This window comes from Phyllostomus discolor, chromosome 9 (genome assembly GCF_004126475.2).
Source record: "Phyllostomus discolor isolate MPI-MPIP mPhyDis1 chromosome 9, mPhyDis1.pri.v3, whole genome shotgun sequence".
NCBI classification, from domain to species: Eukaryota; Metazoa; Chordata; class Mammalia; order Chiroptera; family Phyllostomidae; genus Phyllostomus; species Phyllostomus discolor.
In genome coordinates, this window is record NC_040911.2 from 52,062,468 (window position 1) to 52,087,601 (window position 25,134).

Here is a 25,134-nt window from a genome sequence, read left to right on the forward strand (position 1 = left end):
CCTAGGACCTCACGCCGAAGAACTCGAAGGACCCCTTCCGTCAGGTCACACTGCGCCTGCGTCGCGCCAGGCTGTGGGGACTTGAGGTCTCCTAGGTTGTCGGAGTTCGCGATTTTTGGCTTTCTCACCTCGTTCCTGCCAGGCCAGGGCTTACCTTCTTCCCCCTTCAGTGCGACCATGTTTGTTCCCTCCGGAGAATCGGTCTCCGACCTCGCGGGTTTCACCCTCTTGATGGTGAGTCCCGGGTTTTGCGAACTGTCCACAGCTGAATTTAGGGCTGCTGTCGTTCGAACGGCGCCCACTGTGTCGCCACCCCGAATCCGGGACCCGGCCCTGGGAGGAGAGTACTTGTTTTAGGGTTTCAGCCTGGGCTGAAATGAAGGGAGGTTGTCCCTGGAGGCGGCAGCCCAAATAGAACCTTTGTTGGCGTTATCACCAAACCTTGCCTCTAAGTCTGCAGTTTGTAGCGTTTGTTAACTGTACAACGTAATGTGTTTGGATATTGTAGGTGACGTACGTACGTTTTGCAGGACATTCACTTTACATTTTATCCTGGAAAATCGTTTTTCAACTAGTTTTAGAGTCATTCATTCGCCAAAAAAACTCCCCTTAGGGTAGTAAGAGCAATTTTTGCCAGTAGCTAACACAATTATCCATGTCTATTCATTGTTTCAGTAAATATTCTGTTGTGTGAAAATAAAAGAATAAGAGTAGGTCCTTGTCCTCAATGAGTTTTACAGTATAGTTGTAAACAAACCAATAAAAGCAATAAATGCTAGGACAGAAGTTTAAAAAGATACAGAAAGGTTCTAAGATTTATTGGAAGGGTGAGGGATACAAGGACCTGTTAGGAAAAGCTTCGTATGTGGAACCTTAAAAAAAAGGAAAAGAAAAAAACCCACCAAACTCATAGCTGCAAAGAACGTGGAGGGGTGGGTGGCGCAAAGGTAGTCAAAAGGGACAAACCTTCAGTTATGTCAGTCCTTGATATGTAATGTACAGCATGGTAACTGTAGTTAACAGTATTATAGTGTATATTTGAAAATTGCTAAGAAAGTACATATTAAACGTTCTCATCACAAGGAAAAAATTGTAACTATGGTGATGAATCTTAAAACTAAACATTTGGTAATCATTTCACAATATATGATATGGGCAAAAGTAGATTTACAGTTGTGAGTGCACTTTAACAGCTTATTCTTATACTATTATTTATTATTGTATTATATATGTATTACAACTGTGACCATACTTTTGCCCACCCCTGTATGCATATATCAATCATTATGTTGTGTATCTAAAACTAATATGTTAAGCGTCAATTAAAAAAGTGATGGTAACAGGCCTGACTGGTGTGGCTCAGTAGATTGACGGCTAGTGTGTGAACTAAGGGGTTGCTGGTTGGATTCCCAGTCAGGGCACATGCCTGAGTTGGGGGCCAGGTATTGGTTGGGAGAGACAGGAGGCAACCACACATTGATGTTTCCCTCCCTCTCTTTCTCCCTCCCTTCCCCTCTCTCTAAAAATAAATAAAATCTTTTTTTAAAGTAATGGTAACAGAAAACGTTCTGGCAATTTTCATTATAATGAATGCAAGGAATATCAATGAATGCTAAATTAGTGTGTGATAATGTTCTGAGGAAGGAAATTTTACATAGTTTCAAAGTAACTCCCTGAGAAATATTAATCACAAAAGGGAAAAAGTGTCTTAACCAGGAGATACCTGGCAGAAAAAAGAAAGGAAAGCATTACAGAGAAAGTAATGTCAAAAGGATTATTGGTGGTAACCTTAACAATTTACCAGTGGAGTGGTGAAGAGGGAAGTCATATTAGAGTGGGTTGAATAAATGGGAGAAGAAACAAAATTCCTGTCAGTGTTTTAGTGGACAACTGTGGGGAATTTGGGCTGTGGAGGGACACCCTAGAAGTGAGGTAGTAGCTAGGGGCCTATGTGGGATCAAAGGATAGTTATTTAGAAGGAAAGCTATTAGAGCATATGTATATGTTGATGGGAACAATTCAGTAGTGAGGACAAGATGGATGGTACACGAAGAGTGAGGGTCTAACCAAAGTAGCAAAGTCTTTGGGAAGAGGAAAGGGAATTATAAGAGATAACCAGAGGATTAATAGATGAAGCAATGAAAAGTGGGAGACCACTATGAAGAACCCAGAAAAATAAGAAGGCAAAAAAAAAAAGAATCAATAAAAATTAGTCATGTGTTAGATGTAGTTGGTAAAGAAAAGTGAAGAAGTTTCCTGGTTTAAATAATTGTTTAAATAATTATTGCTCTTTTCTGAAATACAAAAAATGGGGACAAGTTTGGCAAAAGTTTAATATTGTACATGTTGAATGTGAGTTACCTGTGACATAACTGTGGGGATGTCCATTAGGCTCTGGAGTTCAGGTAAGTGTTCCAGGCTGTAGCTAGAGATTTGGCAGTTGCACTATTTGCAGTCATGGGGATAAGAGTATGTGCATGGTTTTAATGTGAAAATGAACTCACTCCAAACTTCAGTCACTAACAAAGCAAACAGAAGACCTAAAGTCATTTTAGTTCACACCTCATAGCCTTTACACTTGCTTTCCCATTGCCTGAAATATTCTGTTCCTGGTCTTTGTGTGGCTGTCTTCCTGACCTCTCTCAGGTCTATAGTTTCTTGTTACCCGAAGTGATTCTTTCCTTTACCAGCTTATTTAAAATTGCAGCCAAACAAACATACACAAACTCACGATCACTAAATTTTTGTCCATGGCACTTACCACTATATATTCTATATTTATTTTATTATAGGTAAACTACTTTCCCACTACAATAGAAGCTCCACCAGGGCAGGAACTTTTGTCTATTTGTTTTAGTGCATTCCCAGTACCTAGAGGAATGATTGACATAAAGTGGGTGTTCAGTAAATGTTAAATCAATAGTCTCAAAGGTGGTGGAGGCCCCCTGCTGACACCTCATTTGCAATTAAGGAAAGAATATGTAGCTATGATGCATCTGAGCCTAAATATTCAGTACTAGTGCTGTGATTGTCTTCTGCCTAAACTTCTAAAAGTGCTGCTAATAGGCCTTGGCTGGGTTACTTAATTGGTTAGTCTCCTCCTGATATGCCAACGTTACGTGTTTGACCTTGATTAGGGCGCGCACAAGACCAACCAAAGAATGCATAGAAAAGTGGAAAAACAAAAATCGGTGTTTGTTTCTGTCTCTCCCTCCCACCCTTCCACCTTCCCTCCCTCCCTTCCCCTCTCTACCTCCTTCCCTCCCTCTCCCCCTCCTTTCCTCCCTCTCTCTAAAATGAACTTTAAAAATATTTTTTAAAAGTGTTGCTAACCTTGGTGCTTTAATGAATAATTTTTAATGATTTCAGCCAGCAGTATCCGTTGGAAATGTTGGCCAGCTTGCAATAGATCTAATTATTTCTACACTGAATATGTCTAAGATTGGTTACTTCTATACCGATTGTCTTGTGCCAATGGTTGGAAACAATCCATATGCAACATCAGAAGAAAATTCAACAGAACTCAGTATAAATGCTGAAGGTATGTAAGACTCTGGCATATTTTATTCTACTATAAGATAGAATTGTTTTAAATTAAAAGTAGATTCTGTGAGATACTATTTTGTTTTAAACATTTGCTTGGTGCCAGCTTTGTGCAGAATTGATGACTTAGTCACATTATCCTAGTTCTCTTATATCCTGGTTTTAGTTCTTAGCTTTTTCTAAATGGCAACTCCTATGAGAGATGTGATTGTACTTGTGTTGTTGAATAGAATTTGAGATTCATATTTTTTTAACTTGGGGTTTTCTTTTCCCTTTTATTCTCAGTTTTATTTTCTGTTCTAACTAGCACATGTAAGCATCAATAAGACCAGCAAAGGAGAAAAGAGAATTCCACTGAGCTCAGTCTTGTGTGTTTAATATGTACTACCTCATCTAACCCTCAGTCATCCTCTCATATTATTATAGAATCCATAATAATAGGATACCAATAAGGCTCAGAGAGCTTGAGTTGCCTAATGCTGCTAGTAGGTACAGGCCTTTCCCCTACCACAAATCTCCATAATTTCTCATTGGAGCATCAGACCTAATCAGGGAACACAGTTTATATTGCACTGGCCACTGTTTGTTTATAATGTGGTACTTCACTGAGTAACAGAAAAGTTATTGATCCTGAAGCACAGGAGCATCCAGTTATTTCAGTTGATGGGTATCTTTTCTTTGGCCTCTCAGTCCTCTTTTACCATTTTGCAGTCAAAGTCAAGAGGTGATAGAGGACCGTGAAAGACCATTGGTGGATTGAAAGACAAATGAAGCTTTTTTTTTGGTCAGTCTTATTAACCATCTCATTAGCTTATGATAATGAAGCACACTATCAAGAAATAATTTTAGGACTTCCAGCCAAGATGGACGCATAGATAGATACACTGTGCCTCCTCATACAACCAAAAGAAGGACAACAACAAATTTAAAAATAAAAAACAACCAGAATTGAAAGAAAAGCGAATTCTATGGAAGTCTGACAACGAAGGAGTTAAAGAATAAACATTCATCCAGGCTGATAGGAAGGGCAAAGATGAGCAGCCAGGCGGAGAGGACTTGAGACAAGGCTGCTGGTTGGTAGACTGAGCAGTCCCACATTTGCGTGCAGATAAGCTGGGAGGAACAACTGGGGACTGAGACAGACTGCACAACCCAGGGTTCTAGTACTGGGAAATAAAGCTTCAGAGCTTCTGACTAAAAACACTTGTGGGGGTTGAGGCAGCAGCGGGAGAAACTCCCAGACTCACAGGGGAGTTTGTTGGAGAGACCCACAGGGACCTAGAACATACACAAACCCACCCACCCTGAAAGCATCAGAAGGGCCTAATTTGATTGTGGGTAGCAGCGGAAGTGACTGAAAACTGGCAGAGAGCTGAGCAAGCAGCACTGTACCCTCTCAGGCGCCCCCCTTCCCACTTATATCGTCACAAGGCAGTGATGTGTGTTGCCCTGCCCTGGTGAATACCTAAGGTTCCGCCCCCTTACTGTGTAACAGGAATGCTAAGAGAAAAAAAATGGCCCAAATGAAAGAACAGATCAAAACTCCAGAAAAACAACTAAGTGGCAAAGAGATAGCCAACCAGTCAGATAAACAGTTTAAAACACTGGTAGTCAGGATGCTCACAGAACTGATTGAGCTTAGTCGCAAAATGAAGGAACAAATGAAGGCTACCAAAAGTGAAATAAAGCAAAATATACAGGGAACCAACAGTAATGGGAAGGAAACCAGGACTCAAATCAATGGCATGGAGCAGAAGGAATAAAGAAACATTCAACCAGAACAGAATGAAGAAACAAGAATTCAAAAAAATGAGGATAGGCTTAGGAACCTCCAGAACATCTTTTAAACGTTCCAACATCCAAATCATAGGGGTGCCAGAAAGAGAAGAGGAAGAGCAAGAAACTGAAAACTTACTTGAAAAAAATAATGAAGGAGAACTTCCCCAATCTGGCAAAGGAAATAGACTCTTAGGAAACCCAGGAAGCTCAGAGAGTCCCAAAGAAATTGGATCCAAAGAGGAACAAACCAAGGCACATCATTAAGTTACCCAAGATTAAAGTTAAGGAGAGAATCTTAAAAGCAGCAAGAGAGAAGGAGACAGATACCTACATAGGAGTTCTCATAAGACAGCTGATTTCTTAAAAGAAATTTTGCAGGCAAGGAGGGGCTGGGAAGAAGAGTTTTAAGTCATGAAAGGCAAGGACCTAAACCAAGATGACTCTGTCCAGCAAAACTATCATTTGGAATGGAAGGGCAGATAAAGTGCTTCCCAGATAAGGTCAATTTAAAGAACTTCATCATCACCAAGCCCTTACATGAAATGTTAAAGGGAGTTATCTAAGAAAAAGAAGATCAAAAATATGAATAGTAAAATGACAACAAACACATTAACAACTGAACCTTAAATAAAAACAAATTAAGCAAACAACTAGAACTGGAACAGAACACAAAAATGGAGATCACATGGAAGGTAATTGGTGGGGGTAGTGGGATGGGGAGGGGAGAAAAGGTAGAGAGAATAAGTAGCATAAATGGTATGTAGAAAATAGTTGGTGGGGCGGGTAAGAATAGTATAGAAATGTAGAAGCCAAAGAATTTATATGCACAACCCATGGACTTGAACTAAAGCAGGGGAATGTGGGTGGGGGGTGGTGTGCAGGGTGGAGGGGAATAAGAGGGGTAGGGAATGGAACAATTGTAATAGCATAATCAATAAGATACATTTAAAAAATAATTTTAATATTGAGATTCCTGTAGGAAAGATGGCTTTGTTAATACAAGATGAAATTTCAGTTATTGCCTTAACCCATTGGAGATCGCCACTGATCTGAGAGATACAAACTCTTTTCTTAAATATTGTTACATATATCGTGTGCGTGGTTCTTTACATGACTAATGTTAAGTCATAATGTTCAAGCTAGTTATGACTTTGAACCTTTGCACTGATATATATATAACAATATTTAAGAAAAAAGTTTGTATCAGATCAGCCACAACCTCAGCAGGATTAAAGGATAAAGGACTATTATGTTAGAACTAGAATTTCTCTACTTCTAATGACAATAATTATTTATTATCTATAAGCTGAAGACTCTTTACATTTAAATGTATTAACTCATTTAATCATCACACATACTCCATAGGTAATTTTATAGATGAGGAAACCATTGCACAGAGAAGTTAGGGTCACATGATTAATAATTGATGTAACTGAGCCTCTAATTAAGGCACTCTGGCTCCTCCTGAGACCTAGATCTTAAGCACCATACCACCCTGCTAGTGCATTAGAGTGAAGGATCCACTAGTTTTCCACTGACACAAATTTGCAGCATGTCAATTGGATACAGTTTTTTAATCCACTTTATTTTATTTAAGATGAAGTATTTTGAAATAAATTATAGACATCATGACATTTCACTCCCAAATATGCATCTCTTGTCTTTTAAGAACACTTTCTTACATAGCTAAAATACCATCACATTTAACAAAATTAGCCATGGCAGTTTTTTAATAACTTTGTATACCCTATCCATATTCAAATTGGCCCAGTTTTACCCCAAAATTTTCTTTAAAGATAGTTTGCCCAAACCTGGACCCAAAGTACATTTGATTGTTGTGTCTTTGAAATCTTTTACTCAATAGTGGTCTCTTTTTCCTTCTTTATGAAATAGATTCATTGAAGGAAAATTGGACCCACTGTCCTATAGAACAGGAGTCCCCAGCCTACCTCCTCCTGATGCTGCTGGCATTACCACCTGAGCTCTGCCTCCTGTCTCCCACCCCGGTCCATGGGAAAATTGTCTTCCATGAAACTGGTCCCTGGTGCCAAAGAGATTGGGGACTGCTGCTATAGAATGTCCCACCTACATTTGTCTTATTACTCCTCGTGGTGTCATTTGCCTTGTTCCTCTAGTCTCTATATTTTCTGTTACTGAAATTAGGTCTAAAGCTTGATCAGATAAAAGCTAAATAATTTTGTACAGAATACATTAAAGATGACGTTGTTTTCCTATTGTATCAGAAGGAAAACGGGAAAAAAGAAAACAGGATCTTAACAAAAAAGAATTGGGTGATAAACTAATGGAGAACATAAGTATCGCTGTATGGAAGGTAGCATAACTTACATCTTAAAGCTTAGCCTGCGCACTTTCTACAGATACATCCTCTTCCCAGTAGGTCTGTTGCATTGCAGTTATATGTGTATGTCAGAGATGAATTAGAGGCCTGAGTGGCCTAGGCCTTAGTCCCTTTTTCCTAAATTTATGCCCTTTTCCCTAATTCCTAAATTTCCTGCTTTAGCTGCCTTGCCCTGAACATTCCTAATGGTTCCTAGACTTTTGCTGCAAGTCCCCAATCACACCACAATACCACACCAGTCCAATGAGACAGTCCCCAAAAGACCTATAACAGAAGAGACATGATCTGCCAAAGGATTTGCCCAAGGCTAGGGTTGTTAATAATCCTTTTTATAGTAAGTGAAAGCTTACCCCTTAGCACAGTGACCTAATCATGTGTCCTTAGAAACTCTATATTTTGTCTTTGGTTAATATCAGAGGTTTTTGGGGGGTTTTTTTGTTTGTTTTTTTGTTTTCTCCAGTATCAGAGGTTTTCATTACTGGAGATGAAGTCGACATGAATATTTTAGGCATTAATAAAGTGGGTCTTTTATAGATTCTGATGGAAGTTATGGATCCTTTTTCCAGAAAAGCACACACATTGACTCAGAATTTTTTGCGTGTTGCATCAGGTCTTTCAAAAACTCCTAAAAAACACAAATGTACTTAACTCCAGGAACTTTACTATATGGTTAACATTCTCCTTCATTTTATTCTGTTAACCCCAGTGAGTGTTGCTGTTCTCTAGAGAGAAGGGAGAGTAGCAGAAACTGAAAACATTCTTAAGAATTATTTTATTTGTGATAATACTATAAATTTCTGAGGGAATACTTCCTTGATTTTATAATCAAAGTCAAAAGAAAAATAATTTTTGATATTTTCTTACAGTTAATTTTTTAGAAGTGAATGTGTTCTATAGAATAAAGCCTAAAAATACCTTTTAAGGTACTTCTAAAATGCTTGGCTTTAACCAAATGATGTAGCACACATCTTCTATATTTTAATTATTGAAAGTATTTAGACACAAAAGTTATTATAATTTTTTTCAATTACAGTTTACATTCAATATTATTTTCTAATACTTTCAGATAAACAGCATAGTGGTTAATCATATACTTTACAAAGTATTTCCCCCAGTATTTCCAGTACCTACTTGGCACTATACATAGTTACTATAATATTATTGACTGTATTCCCTATGCTGTTTACATCCCTGGGACTGTTTTGTGACTACCAATTTGTAGTTCTTAATCTCTTCACTTTTTTTACCTAGTCCCCCAACCCTCTCCCCTCTGGCAACCATCAGTCTGTTCTCTTTGCCTATGAGTCTGTTTCTAGTTTATTTTGCTCTTTAGAATCTATTTATAAGTGAAATACAGTATTTATCTTTCTGTGTCTGACTTATTTCACTTAGCATAATCTGTAGGTTCATCCATGTCGTCGCAAATGGTAAAATTTCATTCATTTTTATGGCCAAGTAATATTCCATTGTATATATGTACTATAATTTTTTTATCCATTTGTCTACTGATGGGCACTTGGGTTGTTAGTAATTTTATTTCTATAACCCCTTCATTTTAACTATTGTATGATTTCATCTTTGCAGTGTATTCATTGCCTTCAAAGAAGCTAGTGGCTCTTCAGTTAAGATCCATTTTTATTAAGGTTAGTATGTTATATTTGCCTTTTTAAATTTATTAAAGTAAAATATAATGAGACAGTGTGAAGTATTATTAAGAATTTGGAGCCTAAATCATTTCTGATCTTACTGTATGTACAGTTTAGATCAAATAACATCATTTCTCCCTTCAAAAAATCCATTAGTGGCTTCCCATCTTATTCAAAGTGAGTTCACATCCCTTACCACAGCCTACTGGGCCCTGCATTTGCACTGATACAGTAGCCACTGGCTACATGTAGCTATTTAAATTTTGACTCATTTGTTAAAAGCAAATAAAACTAAAAATTCAGTTTCTCTATCATACTAGCCATATTTCAGATTGTAGAATCTGAAATTCTACAAAATTCATGTAGAATCTATAATTCTAGCCACATGTGGCAAGCACCTGCCATAGAAATCATTTCTGTTATTGCCGAGTTCTGTTGGACAGCTGCAGTACCTAACCTAACCTCTAGCCATTCCTCTATGTTCATTTCCTATTTCCCCCTTTTGCTCACCCTACTTCAGTCATACTGGCCTTACAGTGTTGTTCAAACAGATTAAGCTCACTGTTGTCTCAAGAGTCTTTACGCCAATTTTTTTTGCCTGAAGTACTTTCCCCCTTAATACCTAAATGGCTCACGTCCTTCAGTCTTTGCTTAAATGTTATTTCATCAGAAAGACCTTCCCTAATCACCCTTTCTATCTTATCCCATGCGAGTTCACAACTCATCTGTGCTTGGTGTGTCATACATATGTTTATTATCCATATTTTTTTAAATTTTTCAAGCTGAGACTTTTAAATCATTCTTTTATCATACTCCATTTCAAAAATAATTTGATGCTCCTTATGATTAAAAGGATTCCATAAATAAGGAATTCTAGGCAAAATCAAACTATGTATCTGAGATGGAATCAAAGTAAAGTTAGGGTGTAGAATTATTACACATACAGGGCTTCATAGTGGCCAAAGCAAAGAGGAGAATGCAATTATTTATAAGATTGACAGGCCCATGAGACAAACATGTATCTATAGCTGAGGAGAGGCATTGCTTTTCCTGGCATGGAGGCCAGAAATAAATTTTTTCTATAGCTACTCTTAAAGGGAGAATATGCCTGGGTTTATCACCTAAAAGAGAGCACATGCTAATGTCCCTGATAGTCTGTCTTTTTACAGCACAATTTCTTTCCCTTTCTGTTTCCAGACGCCCAACATTTCTGCCAACAGTGTTGCCACACATGAAATGGTTCTTGTAGTCATCTTTTAAAAACACATTTATGAGCACTTCCCTTCCCTTGAAATTTTTCAATAGCCCTAATTGCCCTAAGGATAAAGCTCATACTCTAAATACTAAATCTAAATACTCAATAAATGAAGTAATCTGAAGGTATTTAATGAAGCATAAACACTTCTTATCATCCAGTAGCCCTGAAAATCAGTCTTTTATCATATGGTAAATTTGGACCCTTCACAATGACAAAACTAATGATAAATTCATTTCATTCTGTTGTAAAAAGGCATGAGAATGTGCACTGTTGTTTAGAATAATTTTCTTAAACACTGGTTGATTAATGTAAAGCAAATTTTTTAAAGTATTTTTTATTGATTATGCTATTACAGTGGTCCCAGTTTTTCACTCTTTGCCCCCCATCCCTCCAGTACCCCCCTAATCCCTCTGGTGATCTCCCCTCGTTTGTTCATGTCCATGGGTCATACCTCTAAGTTCTTTGGCAACTCGATTTCCTATACTTGCTCTTCTCATCTTCCTGCCTATTCTGAAACTACCAATTTGTACTTCTTAATCCCTTCACCTTTTACCCCATTCCTCTAAACACCCTGCTCCACTGGCCACCATCCCAATGTTCTCCATATCTGTGATTCTGTTTCAATTCTGCTTGTTTCCCTAGTTTGTTTTTCAGATTCAATTGTTGATAGATAATGTATTTATCACCATTTTAATGTTCATAGTTTTGATTTCCTTTTCTTAAATAAATCCCTTTAATATATAATAATGGTTTGGTGATGATGAACTCTTTTACCTTTACCTTGTCTGGGAAACACTTTATCTGCCCTCTGATTCTAAATGATAGCTTTGCTGGATAGAGTAATCCAGGTTGTAAGTCCTTGTTTTTCATTGCTTTGAATACTTCTTGCCAATTCCTCCTAGTTTGCAGTTTCTTTTGAGGGGTCAGCTGACAGTCTTATGGGAACTCCCCTGTAGGTAACTAACTGCTTTTCTATTGCTGCTTTTAAGATTCTCTCATTGTCTTTAACCTTTGGCGTTTTAATTAATGTTGTGTCTTGGTGTGGGCCTCTTTACATCCGTCTTTTCTGGGACTCCCTGTACTTCCTGGATATGTATGTCTTATTTCCTTCACCAAATTAGGAAGTTTTCTTTTTATTATTTTTTTCAACTAGGTTTCTAATTTCTTGCTCTTTTCCCCTTCTGGCATCCTTATGCTGCGAATATTGGAATGTTTGAAATAGTCCCAGCGGCTCCTTACACTATCCTCAATTTTTTTATTCATTTTTCTTCTTGCTGTTCTGACTGGATGTCTTTTTTCCCCTTATGTTCTTTTTTTAAAAAATATATTTTACTGATTATGCTATTCTAGTTGTCCCATTTTCCCCCTTCACTCCCTTCCACCCTGCACACCCTCTTCAACCCACATTCCCCCCCACTTTAGTTCATATCCATGTGTCATACTTATAAGTTCTTTAGCTTCTACATTTCCCATACTATTCTTACCCTCCCCCTGTCTATTTTCTACCTACCATCTATGCTACTTATTCTCTGTACCTTTTCTCCCCTCTCTCCTCCTCCCACTCCCCTGTTGCTAACCCTCCATGTAATCTTTATGTCTGTGGTTCTGTTCCTGTTGTAGCTGTTTGCTTAGTTTGTTTTTGTTTTAGATGTGGTTGTTAATAATTGTGAGTTTGCTGTCATTTTACTATACATGTTTTTTATCTTCTTTTGCTTAGATAAGTCCCTGTAACATTTCATAAAATAAGGGCTTGGTGATGATGAACTCCTTTAACTTGACCTTATCTGAGAAGCACTTTATCTGCCCTTCAGTTCTAAATGAAAGCTTTGCTGGATAGAGCAATCTGGGATGTAGGTCCATGCCTTTCATGACTTAGAATACTTCTTTCCAGCCTGTAAAGACTGGTCTCTTTTGAGAAATCAGCTGACAGTCTGATGGGAACTCCTTTGTAGGAAACTACCTCCTTACCTCTTGCTGCTTCTAGAATTCTCTCCTTCATTTTAATCTTGGGTAGTCTTGGGCACTTATGATGTGCCTTGGCGTGTTCCTCCTTGTGTCCAACTTCTTTGGGACTCTCTGAGCTTCCTGGAAATCTATTTCCTTTGCCAGAATGGGGAAGTTCTCCTTCATTATTTGTTCAAATAACTTTTCTACTTGTTGCTCTTCTTCTTCCCCTTCTGGTACACTTATAATTCAGATGTTGGAATGTTCAGAGATGTCCTGGAAGTTCCTAAGCCTCTCCTCATTTTTTTGAATTCTTGTTTCTTCATTCTTTTCTGATTGGATGTTTCTTTTTTCCTTCTGGTTCACTTCATTGATTTGAGTTCCAGTTTCCTTCCCATCACTATTGATCCCCTGTGCATTTTCCTTTATTTCACTTAGCATAGCCTTCACTTTTTCATCTAATTTGTGACCAAATTCAACCAATTCTGTGAGCATCCTGATCACCAGTGCTTTGAACTGTGCATCTGATAGGCTGGCTGTCTCTCTTTGTCACTTAGTTGTATTTGTTCTGGGGCTTTGATTTGTTCTTTCAATTGGGCCATTTTTTTTTTTGTATTGGCACACATGTTTCATAGTGAAGGGCAGAGCCTTGGGTGTGATGCTGTTTGTGGGGGAGGTGTCGAGAGGGAGCAATAGCGCTTGCTCTACTCTTTGCTGGATTTCAGTCCCTTCTGCTTCTTCCCCTAAGCAAACTGGGCCCTTCTGGTGCTGATTCCCATGTGGGTAGGCTTGTGTACATTCTAGGAACCTGTGGGTCTCTCCAACGAACTCTCCTGAGGCTGGGAGTTTCTCCCGGCACCTCATCCTCCACAGGTGTTTTTAGTTAGTGGTTTGAGGCTTTATTTCCCAGCAATGGAGCTCTGGGTTGCTCAGTCTGTCTTGCTACCCAGTTTTGCCTGGTTTATCCGTGTGTGAATGTAGGACCACCTGGTCTGTCATCAGCCACTTTGCGTGCTGCGCCCATCCACAATCCACTGCCTCACTGGGTTCGCCTGCTGCTACCCTGTGCCCAGGGTCCACCAGCCACTGCTTTTTTTGCCACGACCCCTCTCCACCCCGTGGCCCAACTCCACCCCTCCTACCCGTCTGGATGAATGTGTCTATTTTAACTCCTTGGTTGTGGGACTTCCATGCAGTTCAATTTTCTGTCAGTACTGGTTGTTTTTTTGTTTCTAAATTTTTGTTGTCCTTATTTTGGTTGTGCAAGGAGGCACAGTGTGTCTACCTACATCTCCATCTTGGCCTGGATTTTTCCCTTATGTTCTAAATCATTGATTTGATTCTTGGCCTCATCCACTCAACTGTTGACGCCCTGTAAGTTGTTCTTTATTTCAGTTAGTGTATTCTTTATTTCTACCTGGGTCTTTTTTATACTGTTGAAGTGTATCCACTGTGTCCCTTGAGCATCCTTATAACCAGTGTGAACTCAGTATCTGATAGATTGCTTATCTCCATTTTGTTTAGTTCTTTTTGTGGAGTTTTGTTCTGTCCTTTCATTTGGGCCATATTTCTTTGTCTCATTTTGGCAGCCTCCCTGTGTTTGTTTCTATGTATTAGGCAGAGCTGCTTTGACTCCGTGTCTTAGTAGCATGGCCTAATGTAGTAGGTGTCCTGTAGGGTCCAGTGGTACAGCTTCCTGTATCTTCCAAGCTGCGTACTCAAGGTGCCTCCTCTGTGTGGTCCAAGTATTCCCTCCTCTTGTAGATGAGTCTTGATTACTGTTGGCAAGTCAGTGAGAGGGATTTACCCAGTTCAGATAGCTGGTAGGACTGGCTGTGACCCCTGGCCATCAGCCACCTCCCTCCGTGACTTTTGGAGGCACTTAGGTTGTGCTCCTTTGTGCTCTGTAACTGTCCACTGGTTGCACTGGCTCTGGGGTTTCCCCTCATAATGCAGGCCAAGGTCAGGCTCCAACTGCATTCTGTCATTGGCCCCTAGGCATAAGCTCTGAAGTGATCTGCAGATGGCTGCTGCAAGCGGGGGTCCTGGGGGCACTCAACAAGAGGAGGTATGGGGGCTGGGCTCAGCTGTTGCTTGTTTGAGGGGATATAGGAAGGTCTGAAACCTGTGCCTAGCCCAGCTCTTCATATGCAAAAGCTATTGTAACCAGGGTAGGAGAGTTACCTGGGTGGGCCATAAGTGGGATGGGGCAGGGCAAGACTTACCAAGTCAGCCAGGTTGATGGAGATTCAGATATGGTGTAGCTGCACTGTGGCTCTGTGGAGGGGAGGGCTCAACAAAGGTACAGTGTCTGCTGTCTGCAGTTCTGTGTAGGAGAAAGCTGTCCCCCAGTTCCTACCATGGTGCCAGACACTTCAGTTACTCCCAGTATGCCACTGGTGCCCTTCAAGCTGCTAATCCATTGCTGGAGCCCAGAGGGAATGAGTCTGAGTAAGTCCACCTGTGGTGTCAGGTTCTTTAAGAGGAGAGGTCTGAGAATCCTGCAATTCTTCTGCTGACCAAACCCCTACTGGTTTTTATAGCCAGAAGTTATGGGGACTTATCATCCTGGCACTTGAACCCTGGGCTGTGGGACTGGGATCCCTCACTCTTGGCCATATGCCTCCATTTTATATCCACCACATGTGGTTTGGAACCAGCCAATTTCAATTCTCTACCCCTCAATCCCTCCGTCCCTCCTGTTTGTGTGGATGAATGTGGTTTCTTTAATTCCTTAGTTGTCGGACTTCCATACAGATCAGTTTTCTGACGGTTCTGAGTGATGTTTGTCCTATATTTTAGTTGTAATTTTGTTGTGGTTGTGAGAGGATGCTAGCCTCCTTTACCTACACCTCCATCTTAATGGAAGTTGGAAGTATTTTCTGTTTATTATCTACTTCTAATAGAAAGTCAGTTCCTTGAGAGAAGTGATAATGTGTCATTCACTGATATCCCCAGTATCTAAAGTAGTGCTTTGCATATAGAGAAGCGCTCAGTAAATTTTGAATGCATTAAGGTACTATCTGTTTAGGAAGTTGGAAATTTATCAACATTCCAGAGTCCCTCCCGCTTTCCCCATCCTAGTTATTGTACCGTTATATGAATGGACTCTTGTGTGTATGTACTTTTTTATGTCTAGCTTTCTTTACTCAGCATTCTATTTGTGAGGCTCATTTATGTTGTTGCAGGCAGAGGAACTTTGTTCTTCTGTGTAGGATGCTGCTGTGTAAATAAATCATGATTTAGTCATTGTAGTGTTAATGGAGCATTTGGTATTTTTTCAGTCTCAGGCTATCATGAGTAGTGTTATGATTATATATTTTTTAAGATTATATTTATTTATTTTTTTTTCGAGAGAGAGAGAAAGGGAGAGAAACATAGTGTATGGTTGACTCTGCTCACCTCCTACTGTCGACCTGGCCTGTAATCCAGACATGTTCCCTGACTGGAAATCAAACCAGTGACACTTTGGTTTGCAGGCTGGCACTCAATCTACTGAGCCACACCAGCCAGGGTGTTGTGATTATGTTAATACTTGGATTAGAATCATTCTTTATTTAGTTAATAATATCATTTTGCAGTAAGAGTTGCTAGTGTTTTTACATTTGTCACATGGCTTCTTGGTTCACTTTTTTGTCACACTAATATCTGTAAGTTCAAGAATTAAGGTAGATAATTCAAATACTTTTCATTGAAATTTTTGGTATATGGAAATAAAGTGTGATTTCAAAGTAGCAAACATTTATTGAGCATTGATATTTCATACCAATACTGTTGTCATCACTCTGCTTAATCCTTACAGTAATCGTATGAGGCAGGTACTAACATTATCCTCATTTTTCAAATGTGAAAACTAAAACACCAAAAGGTTAAGCAGTTTGAGATATGTAGTCTGTGGGAAGTGAAGCCAGCATTCTAGACCAGGCAACCTGACTCTACAGTCAGCCTCACTTAACCATTACACTATGCCACACTCCTATTTTTAAAATTTAGCCATTTTTACCTGCATTTTAAATTTTATTGAATAATTATTTCATTAACCGTCTGTGAAAAGAGTTTCCATAAAGTGAGTTTCTCCCTCATAATTTTAATTTTTCTTCTTATCCTTACCTAAGGACCTTTTTCATTGTTTTTAGAGAGGTTGGGAAGAGAGAGAGAGAGTTGGGAAGGAAACATCTATTGGTTGCCTTCTTTTATGTGCCTCCACTGGGGATCAGACCCATAGCCTGGGTATGTGCCCTGACCAGGAATCAAACCCACAACCTTTCAGTACACAGGGTGACACTCTAACCAACTGAGGCACACTGGCCAGGACCTCCTCATAATTTTATAACCTATATTCCACATTAACGAAGCAGTTTAACATCTTGCTATACCTACTTGATTCTCTCTCTCTCTCTCTCTCTCTGCACAGTTTACTTTTGCTAAACAATTCAAAAATAGGCTAGTGACATCATATGTCACCCCTAAATACTTTAGCACATCTTTCAAGAACAAGAACATTATTCTTCACAACCACAACACCATTACCACACCTAAGAAAATCAGCATTTAATGAATTTTTCAGTAGTATCATCCAAGATATTCAAATTTCCCTGTCTTCAAAATATCCTTCAATTCTGAATCCATTCAAGGTTCACATGTTGCAACTAGCAGGAACATCTCATAAATGACCATGTGGTCATTTTTAGTAATAATGGATCACTTAAAATACTAGGAAGTTTGTCAGTCAAAATAGAACTTTTTTAAAAAATCTAGATTTCTCGCAATTTATTTCTTAATTGTAAAGATATAGATAATTCATTGCTTTTCATTTTTCACCTTCACTTTAAGGACAGTAAGTGGATCTAAAAACAATTCTAATTTTAGTATATTTAAATTGTCATCACATAAAGTTGATGAAATACTCCCAATATACATTATATACAATACTCCCAATATACTTTAAGATCTGACTTTTAGATTTTCTTTTTCTTTCAATGTATGCAAAGTATAAATCAAAGCCATTCTGTGAAAAACTGCTTTCCTGGGTGAAAAGTAGTAACTGTGCCCAAGTTGTCGTTCTTTCAAGCAGTCATTCATATCATCGTAATGATCTACAGCTTCGCAGGTATGTTTTGCCTTTGAAAAAATATTTTTGTTATGATTATACAGTATTATGATTTATATATTAAAAAGTTAAAATACCAGAGGGAGGGGGGTTGCAGGGCTGGGTGAAAAAAGGTGAATGGATTAAGCAAAAAAAAAAAAAAATCCTAATAGATACAGATAACAGTGTGATGATTACCAGAGGGAAAGGGGACAGGGGGTTGAGGACAGATAGAAGAGGGAATGGGGTGTAAATGGTGATGGAAAGAGACTTGACGTAGAGTAGTTAACACACAATATAATATATAGATGATGATTTGAATCCTATATAATTTTATTAACCAATTTCACCCCAATAAATTCAATAAAAAAGAAAATAAATTTCTAAAAGTTTAAATAAGTTTTAAAAGCCACGTATATCCTTACTGCTCCCCCCTCAAATTTAGAAAGAAGAAGGTAAAAGAAAAGAGGTAGGAGGGAGCACAGTTAGATAGAATTTTAGTTCTATAGTTGGGGCAAGAGGAAGGCTTTGGTGTAAAGATAGAAATGGTTTTGGAACTGTTCTTTGTTGATATTGTGCATGACAACATCACAGAGCTCAGCTACGAAAAGAAAGAAAAGAAAGGGTACCTAGTTTATTGGTTGATAATTTTTGAAAGATTGGATTGATATTTCTATGTATTTCCATATGTTCAACCATTTGTATTTGTAGAAATCCAGTTGCCTTTAAATATAGCTCCTAGGCATGTCAGACTGTATTCTTAAACATATGACAAAGTATCCAAGAGATAGAAATATAATCTATTTTATTGCATTATCATTTATGCACCTATAAAATCATGATGAAAAATATCAGCCAAGAGTAGCCTTCAAAACTGGAACTAATTTCTGAGAATCTCACAATAGGCATTACGGTCAGAAGGGAACATAGCTGTGGAAAATAGATTCATCTTCATTATGGCCTTGCCTTAGTTTAAATTTTCCTATTTCTTTACTGTCTTTCCCAAGTATGTAAGTAGCAAGTCAGAGCAATATTTTTTATGTCGTTCTTCTGTAGACTGTTAAAACTTGTGTTTGCCTTGCACAGTAGAATATGTAGAGAACAAGATAATTTTTGCTAAAAGAACTGTTTTTTGCCTTGATGTTTATATCTGTGAGTTTTTAGAAAGTTAATTATGTAATTGTTTCTAGTACGCCTTTCAGATACCTACTTACACCTTCCATGCAAAAAAGTGTTCAAAATAAAATAAAGAGCCTCAATTGGGAAGAAATGGAAAAAAGCCCATGCGTTCCTGAAATACGTGATTCTGAGTTTTGTATCCGTATACCTGGTGGAGGTATCACAAAAACACTCTATGATGAAGGGTGAGTTTGTTAGCCTGTTTGTTCGTTTGTTCCCTGCCTTATTTTAAAATGAGAGAATGATAATTGGGAGAGTGTGTTGGGTTACTTATTGGAACTTTGAAAATATATTTATAAAATAGAAATTACAATCAGAGGAAAGATTGAAATTTGGCTATAGGAGAATGGGCTCCTGAGAAGCCGTATTTAATGCTCTATTGTGTGTGGCTATTAGGAATGGTGATGCTTGTTCTATGCAACCTCTATAATCTTTTTTTTATTTGTGGTAAAATATGCATAAATTAACCATTTTTAAGTGTACAATCAATTAGTATTAAATATATTCACACTTTCAGAACGTCATCATTCTAAATAGAAAATCTGTCTAATTAAGTAATTACTCCTATTTCTGTAAAATCAATAATGTTCTCACTTTCTGATTTTAGTAATTTGAGTCTTTTCTCTTTCATTCTCAGTTATTCTAGCTAAACATTTGTTAATTTTTTTAACAAATGTTTATTGATTCGAGAGAGAGAGAGAACAGGGTGGGGAGGAGGGGGGAAAGAGAGAGGAAGCAAGAGAAATGAGAAAGAAACATCAATGTGATAGAGAAACATCATTTGGTTGCCTCCTATACATACCATCCTGGGGTTGAAACAGCAATGTAAGTGTGTGCCCTGACCAGGAACTGAACCCCCAACCTTTAGGTGTATGGGTTGACACTCCAACCAAGACACACCAACCAGGGTACATTTGTCAATTTTTTTTTTATCTTTTCAAATAACTAGCTTTTGGTTTATTGAATTTTCTCTATTGTTTTTCTGTTCTCTCTTTTATTTATCTTCACTCTAATCTTTATTATTTTCTTCTTCCTACTAGCTTTGGATTTAGTTTGTTCTTCTTTTTCTAGTTCCTAAGATGCATACTTAGGTTATTCATTAGAGAAATTTCTTTTATAGTATGTGCATTTACAGCTACAAATTACCCTCTTAGCACTGCTTTGGCTATATTTAAGTTTAGTATGTGTGTTTTTATTTTCACTCATCTCTAAGTATTTTCTACATTCTCTTGTGATTTTGTTTTCTGCAAATGTAATAGAATTCTTAAGCTAAGTCCCTTCTGATTTCTTCTTTCATCCATTGGTTGTTTGAGAATGTGTTTAATTTCTACATATTTGTGAGTTTTCCAGTGTTCCTTCTGTTAATTTCTAGTGTCATTGAACTGCATTTGTTTAATCTTCTTGATGAATTGATCCTTTTGCCAATATATGTATTTTTATCTCTTGTAACAGTTTTTGACTTGAAATCTATTTTGTCTGATATTAGAGTAGTGATCTTGTTCTCTTTGGTTACTATTTGTATGGAATATCTTTTTCCATCTTTTCACTTTAAAATTTTGTGTCCTTAGATCTTCAGTAAAACTCTTTTAGACAGCACATACTTGGATCATGTGTTTCTATCCATCCTTCCAAAGTTAACCCATTTGCATTAAAAATGATTACTGATAAGGACTTCTTTTAAAAAATTAATTTATTTTTAGAGAGAGGGGAAGGGAGGGAGACAGAGAGGGAGAGAAACATTGATGTGTGGTTGCCTCTTGCACACCTGTAACTGGGGACCTGGCCTGTAATCCAGGCCCGTGCCCTGACTGGGAATCGAACTGGTGACCCTGTGAATCAGAGGCCAGTATTCAGTCGATTGAGCCACACCAGCCAGGGCTAATAAGGACTTCTGTCATTTTGCTATTTGTTTTCTGTATGTCCTAAAGCATTTTTGTTCTTCATTTCCTCCATTACTGTCGTCTTTTGTGCCTTGCTGGTTTTTTGTACTGATATGGTTTGATTCTAAATTATCCCAGCTTTCTGCTTGGAGACGCTTTCTGGACTATCACACAGGTTGGGGGAGGGAACCCAGGTGGAACACTGCAGTCTTGCTGAGTTGAGGAAATAAGACTTCAGACTTCTGGAAGTCTGAGACAACTGGAAAATACAAGGCAGAGAACCAGAAAGGTGGGAGCTATGTAAAAGAAGAGTGTTGGGAATCTGTCTTAGATTTTTTTCTGAGTTCTGAGCATCGCATATGTAGGGTGAAACTTGAGGCCAGACAGAGATCTTCTGGTTAGGCATAAACTTAGCAACAATAACAGAAAATATTGTAAGTTAGCAGTATTAACCAAAACTGTTATAAAAGTTAGACATACTCATTATATGTGGAATAGTCAAAAGAAACAATATTTTAAAAACTCAATTATGTCACCCAGAAATAACTGCCAGTAACAGGTTTTTGATATTTCTCCCAACTTCTTTAAAATATAGTTGAGCTGAATATATGTATCTGCAAGATACTGTAAAACATTTATAACTTTACAGTTCATCTTATCTGAAGATGTTTCTCCCAAAATCAATTTTATTCGTCTATAACCAAACCCACATTTAATGTTCAATGCAATTATACATTCATTGCAATAAAGAATTTTTGAAATTGAAAAGAAATCATGTGGCTTATACAATTTTGAATCCCCTTTTCTCCCCAATGCATATTTTGATTATTTGCTAAATATTTCATGATATACATATTTTGCCTTCTCATTAGCAGAACAAATTTATATTCTGATCTCTGGAAATGACAATATTATTCTAATAATAAATGGTGGCAGTGATGTGATTGACCTGAGATCCCAAGGGGTGGGCAAAGGTAGGTATACAGTTGTAAGTATGTGAGGTGCAGAATTTATTCTTATACTGTTATTTATTAATTATTGTATTATTTTCCATACCAGCAACTAACTGTAAACCTACTTTTGCCCACTCCTGTATTTAATTGGAATAGAAGTACGTTTGAAATTTAATAATGGATATATCTCATGTTAGATTTTAATGTCACAGAAAGTGATAAAATTAGTCACTCTCTACCGTCTTTTTTTTACAGAGAGGAACAGAGAGGATGGTATTAAAACTATTACTCTGCCATTTGTGCTACAAAGTAGTAGTGTGAGGCACTGTAAATTCAAGACCATGCCCTAACATTGTTTAAGCCACAGTCGCTAAAGTGAAGGTACAGCCAGGGTGGCTAGGTTTCTCTAGGTATGAGCCATTTCTCAGGCTATTATAGCATGAGCATTTAGGAACTAGAATCTTCTGAGCCATCACAGCCCACAGTGCTTCCATACAAAGCCAAAGTGTCCCTAAGATATTTTAGAACTATGTACTGAAATGGTATAATTAGTGATAATTCCACTTTATAATATTTAGAGACTGAAATGCTATGATAGGCTCTCCCTATACATCTGAGACTTTTGAACCCACATGTCAAGAGTCTCCTCCACATCTTAAATCCAGATGAGGAGCGCAACTCACCTTTAGTTCTGTATCTCTCTGTCAGTCATGTGCTCTCAAGTTGTGGCGCCATTTTTCTCATGGTACTTGGATTCAGGGTGTTAGAAATGATTTTTGCTTTTGTTGGCAAACAGGAAGCTTTTTGCATTGGTCTCCTTACTAACTTGAGGCATCTATAGTATAACAGGAGTCATGTTTTGGAGTCAGAAAGACCATATTCAAGTTCTACTTCTGCCACTTCCTAGATGAAGTTTGAGCATGTTAACTATATTAAAATCTCTATAATTATGGGCACTATTTTAAGCACTTTGCCATCACAACCACCTTTAAACCTCACTACCACCTATAAGGTCTGTTCTATTGTGATTCCTCTTTTACATATGAGGAATACGTAAAGCCTTGATTAAGTAACTTGCCCAACTATCTGCTAAGTGGGAGATCTAGAATATGAATCCAGGTATTCTGCTCTTGTTCCCATTATTCCAAACTGATTCATTTATTAAATGAATAAATTTATAACTTTCTTAATGGTCGTTGTAGTGATTGACTCGTAAAATATGCAGGCATTGCTTAGCGCATAATAATCAATAAATGTAAGAAGTAATAGTAAGGGTTTTCCTTCACTGTTTTAGAATAAGGTATATCTTTAGTCTCTTTGCTGTGTTACTTCAGAAAATAGCTGTTTCTACATACAGTAGGTTTTGGAAGTAGGTCAGAACTCACCTTATGTTCCATACCCAAGGATACAGGGGTCATTTTTCATGTAGCATTGGTGTGAGGCACAAATTTGCATATACCTGCGGTGGGCATTACATGGCTTCTAGTCCTGTCTCTATAAACAGAATAATATCTGGGGCAAGGGAGATGAATAAGAAGCGATCTCATGATGGGGCATCTTCTCCTTGCCTAAAACCTGGAAGATTGTCCTAACTGTAAAAACAACTCTGGAATCAGAATCTTGTATCAGGAGAATACTTTTCTTTTTTTTTTTTTTTTTTTTAATTTGTTGTAGCTGTTCTAAAGAAATCCCAGTGGCGGTTCTGCTGAAATTTGTTTCAGAAGGAGACAATATCCCAGATGCATTAGGTCTTGTTGAGTATCTTAATGAATGGCTTCAGATAATCAAACCACATGTAAGTTTTCCTACAGCTTAAGCCTCTGATTTCTCTAGTTATGTATTCATAAACTTGTATTTTATATGCTATGTAAGTAGACCAAATAAGTAAAAGTTCATGTTGAGTATAAACATATCTATACTTAAAATTTAGTTTAGCAGAACTTAGGAAAAGGGGGCAGTTAACCAACCTATTGTCTACAGTTGTTTCATTAAGGTTAATTTCCAAAAAAGGAAAATCTTAAATACTTCATTATATTCATTGTTCATGTTGCATTTATACCAGACAGCTTTTTATAAGAATAAACAAGTACTTTAGAAATTAGAATTTTTTAAAGGAAACAGAAGGTATTGTGCTATGTGGCAATACTGTAGCTATTAAATATGCATTATAATTAATATATTTTTCTATTATGAAATAATTATCTTTTTTAAAAAAGATTTTATTTATTTTTACACAGAGGGGAAGGGAGGGAGAAAGAGAGGGTTGGAAATATTGGTGTATGGTTGCCTCTCACGCACCCCTTTCTGGGGATCTGGCTCTCAACCCTGGCACATGAATCAACCAGTGACTCTTTGCTTTGCAGTCTGGCACTCAGTCCACTGAGCCACACCAGCCAGGGCTATCTTTTTTTTTTTTAATACTCACCTAGAATATATTTACTGATCCTAGAGAAAAGGGGAAGGGAGGGAGTAAAAGGGAAGAGAGAGAGAGAGAAGAAAGAGAAACATCTATGTGAGAGATAAACATTGATTGGCTGACTTCCATACACACTTCAACTGGGGATTAGGTATGCGCCCTGAGTGGGAAAGGAACCTGCATCCTTTTGGTGCATGGGATGATGCTTCAACCAACTGAGCCACCTGGCCAGGGTGGTAACTGTCTTTTTTATTCATGCTTTTGCTAAGAACAAATTGATACACTCATGCAGCACTGATTTTTTTTTTTATAACCCCTATTCCAGGGGTGTCAAACTCATTCTCAGTGTGGGCCACATCAACCTCACAGTTGCATTCAAAGGGCCAAATGTAATTTTAGGACTGTATAAATGTAACTATTCCTTAACAGGGGACAAGGAGCTTGGCACTGCTGCTGGATAGAAACAAGGTGCCGGGGCAGATAAAACAAGGTGGAGGGCCGTATTTGGCCCACGGGCTTTTTGCGTGCCACCTATTCCTTTTGAATTTACTTGATGGAATCTATCCACAGACTTTCTGGCATATCTTTATGATCGAAACTTAAAGAAATTTAGGTTGACATAAAAGACATAGAAATGTATTATTTTTGGTTTTTTCATACAGTAAAACCCAGCTAAATGTGTCAGAACCAAAAGGAACCAAAAACTAACTAGAGAGGGGAAGGTTTTATAATAATTACATGTTAAAAGGTGATATGGTGGTAAAGGTGAATGATTAAAATATTTTGTTCTTTAGTTACAGTGTGATGACCCCACAGCATCTGCCTTGCCATGGAAAATGCCAAGTTCTTGGAGATTACTCTTTGGCAGTGGTCATCCCCCTGCGCTTTTTTGATCTGTTTTAGTTTTATACCTTATATCCTAAGACAGCTGTGTCACCAAAACTGTTAAACAACTTGATATCTAGTGTATCAGAAAATAATCCTTACTTTTCACAGAAAAAAATGAATTAGCAAAAGCTAGTTGTTGCTGTGGTTTTCATCATATGCAATAAATGTAAATTTTGTACAATAAAATATTTCCTAAGTAA

At 37.8% G+C, this 25,134-nt stretch overlaps 1 protein-coding gene across 2 annotated transcripts; it reads left to right on the top strand.

Annotated features, from left to right (window-relative positions):
• The first annotated feature begins 39 nt into the window (after nt 1-39).
• Nucleotides 40-25,134, top strand: PSMG2 (proteasome assembly chaperone 2). Of its 2 annotated transcripts, XM_028524986.2 has the most exons (7): nt 40-234; nt 3,370-3,541; nt 9,266-9,324; nt 17,521-17,639; nt 18,809-18,982; nt 23,305-23,425; nt 24,841-25,039. In XM_028524986.2, the coding sequence occupies exons 1-7, from the start codon at nt 178-180 to the stop codon at nt 24,937-24,939; spliced, it is 801 nt and encodes a 266-aa protein (XP_028380787.1). In that variant the 5' UTR covers nt 40-177; the 3' UTR covers nt 24,940-25,039. The 2 variants fall into 2 exon arrangements, with proteins under 2 accessions (XP_028380787.1, XP_035865240.1); XM_036009347.1 differs by lacking the exon at nt 23,305-23,425 and having other exon boundaries at nt 24,841-25,134.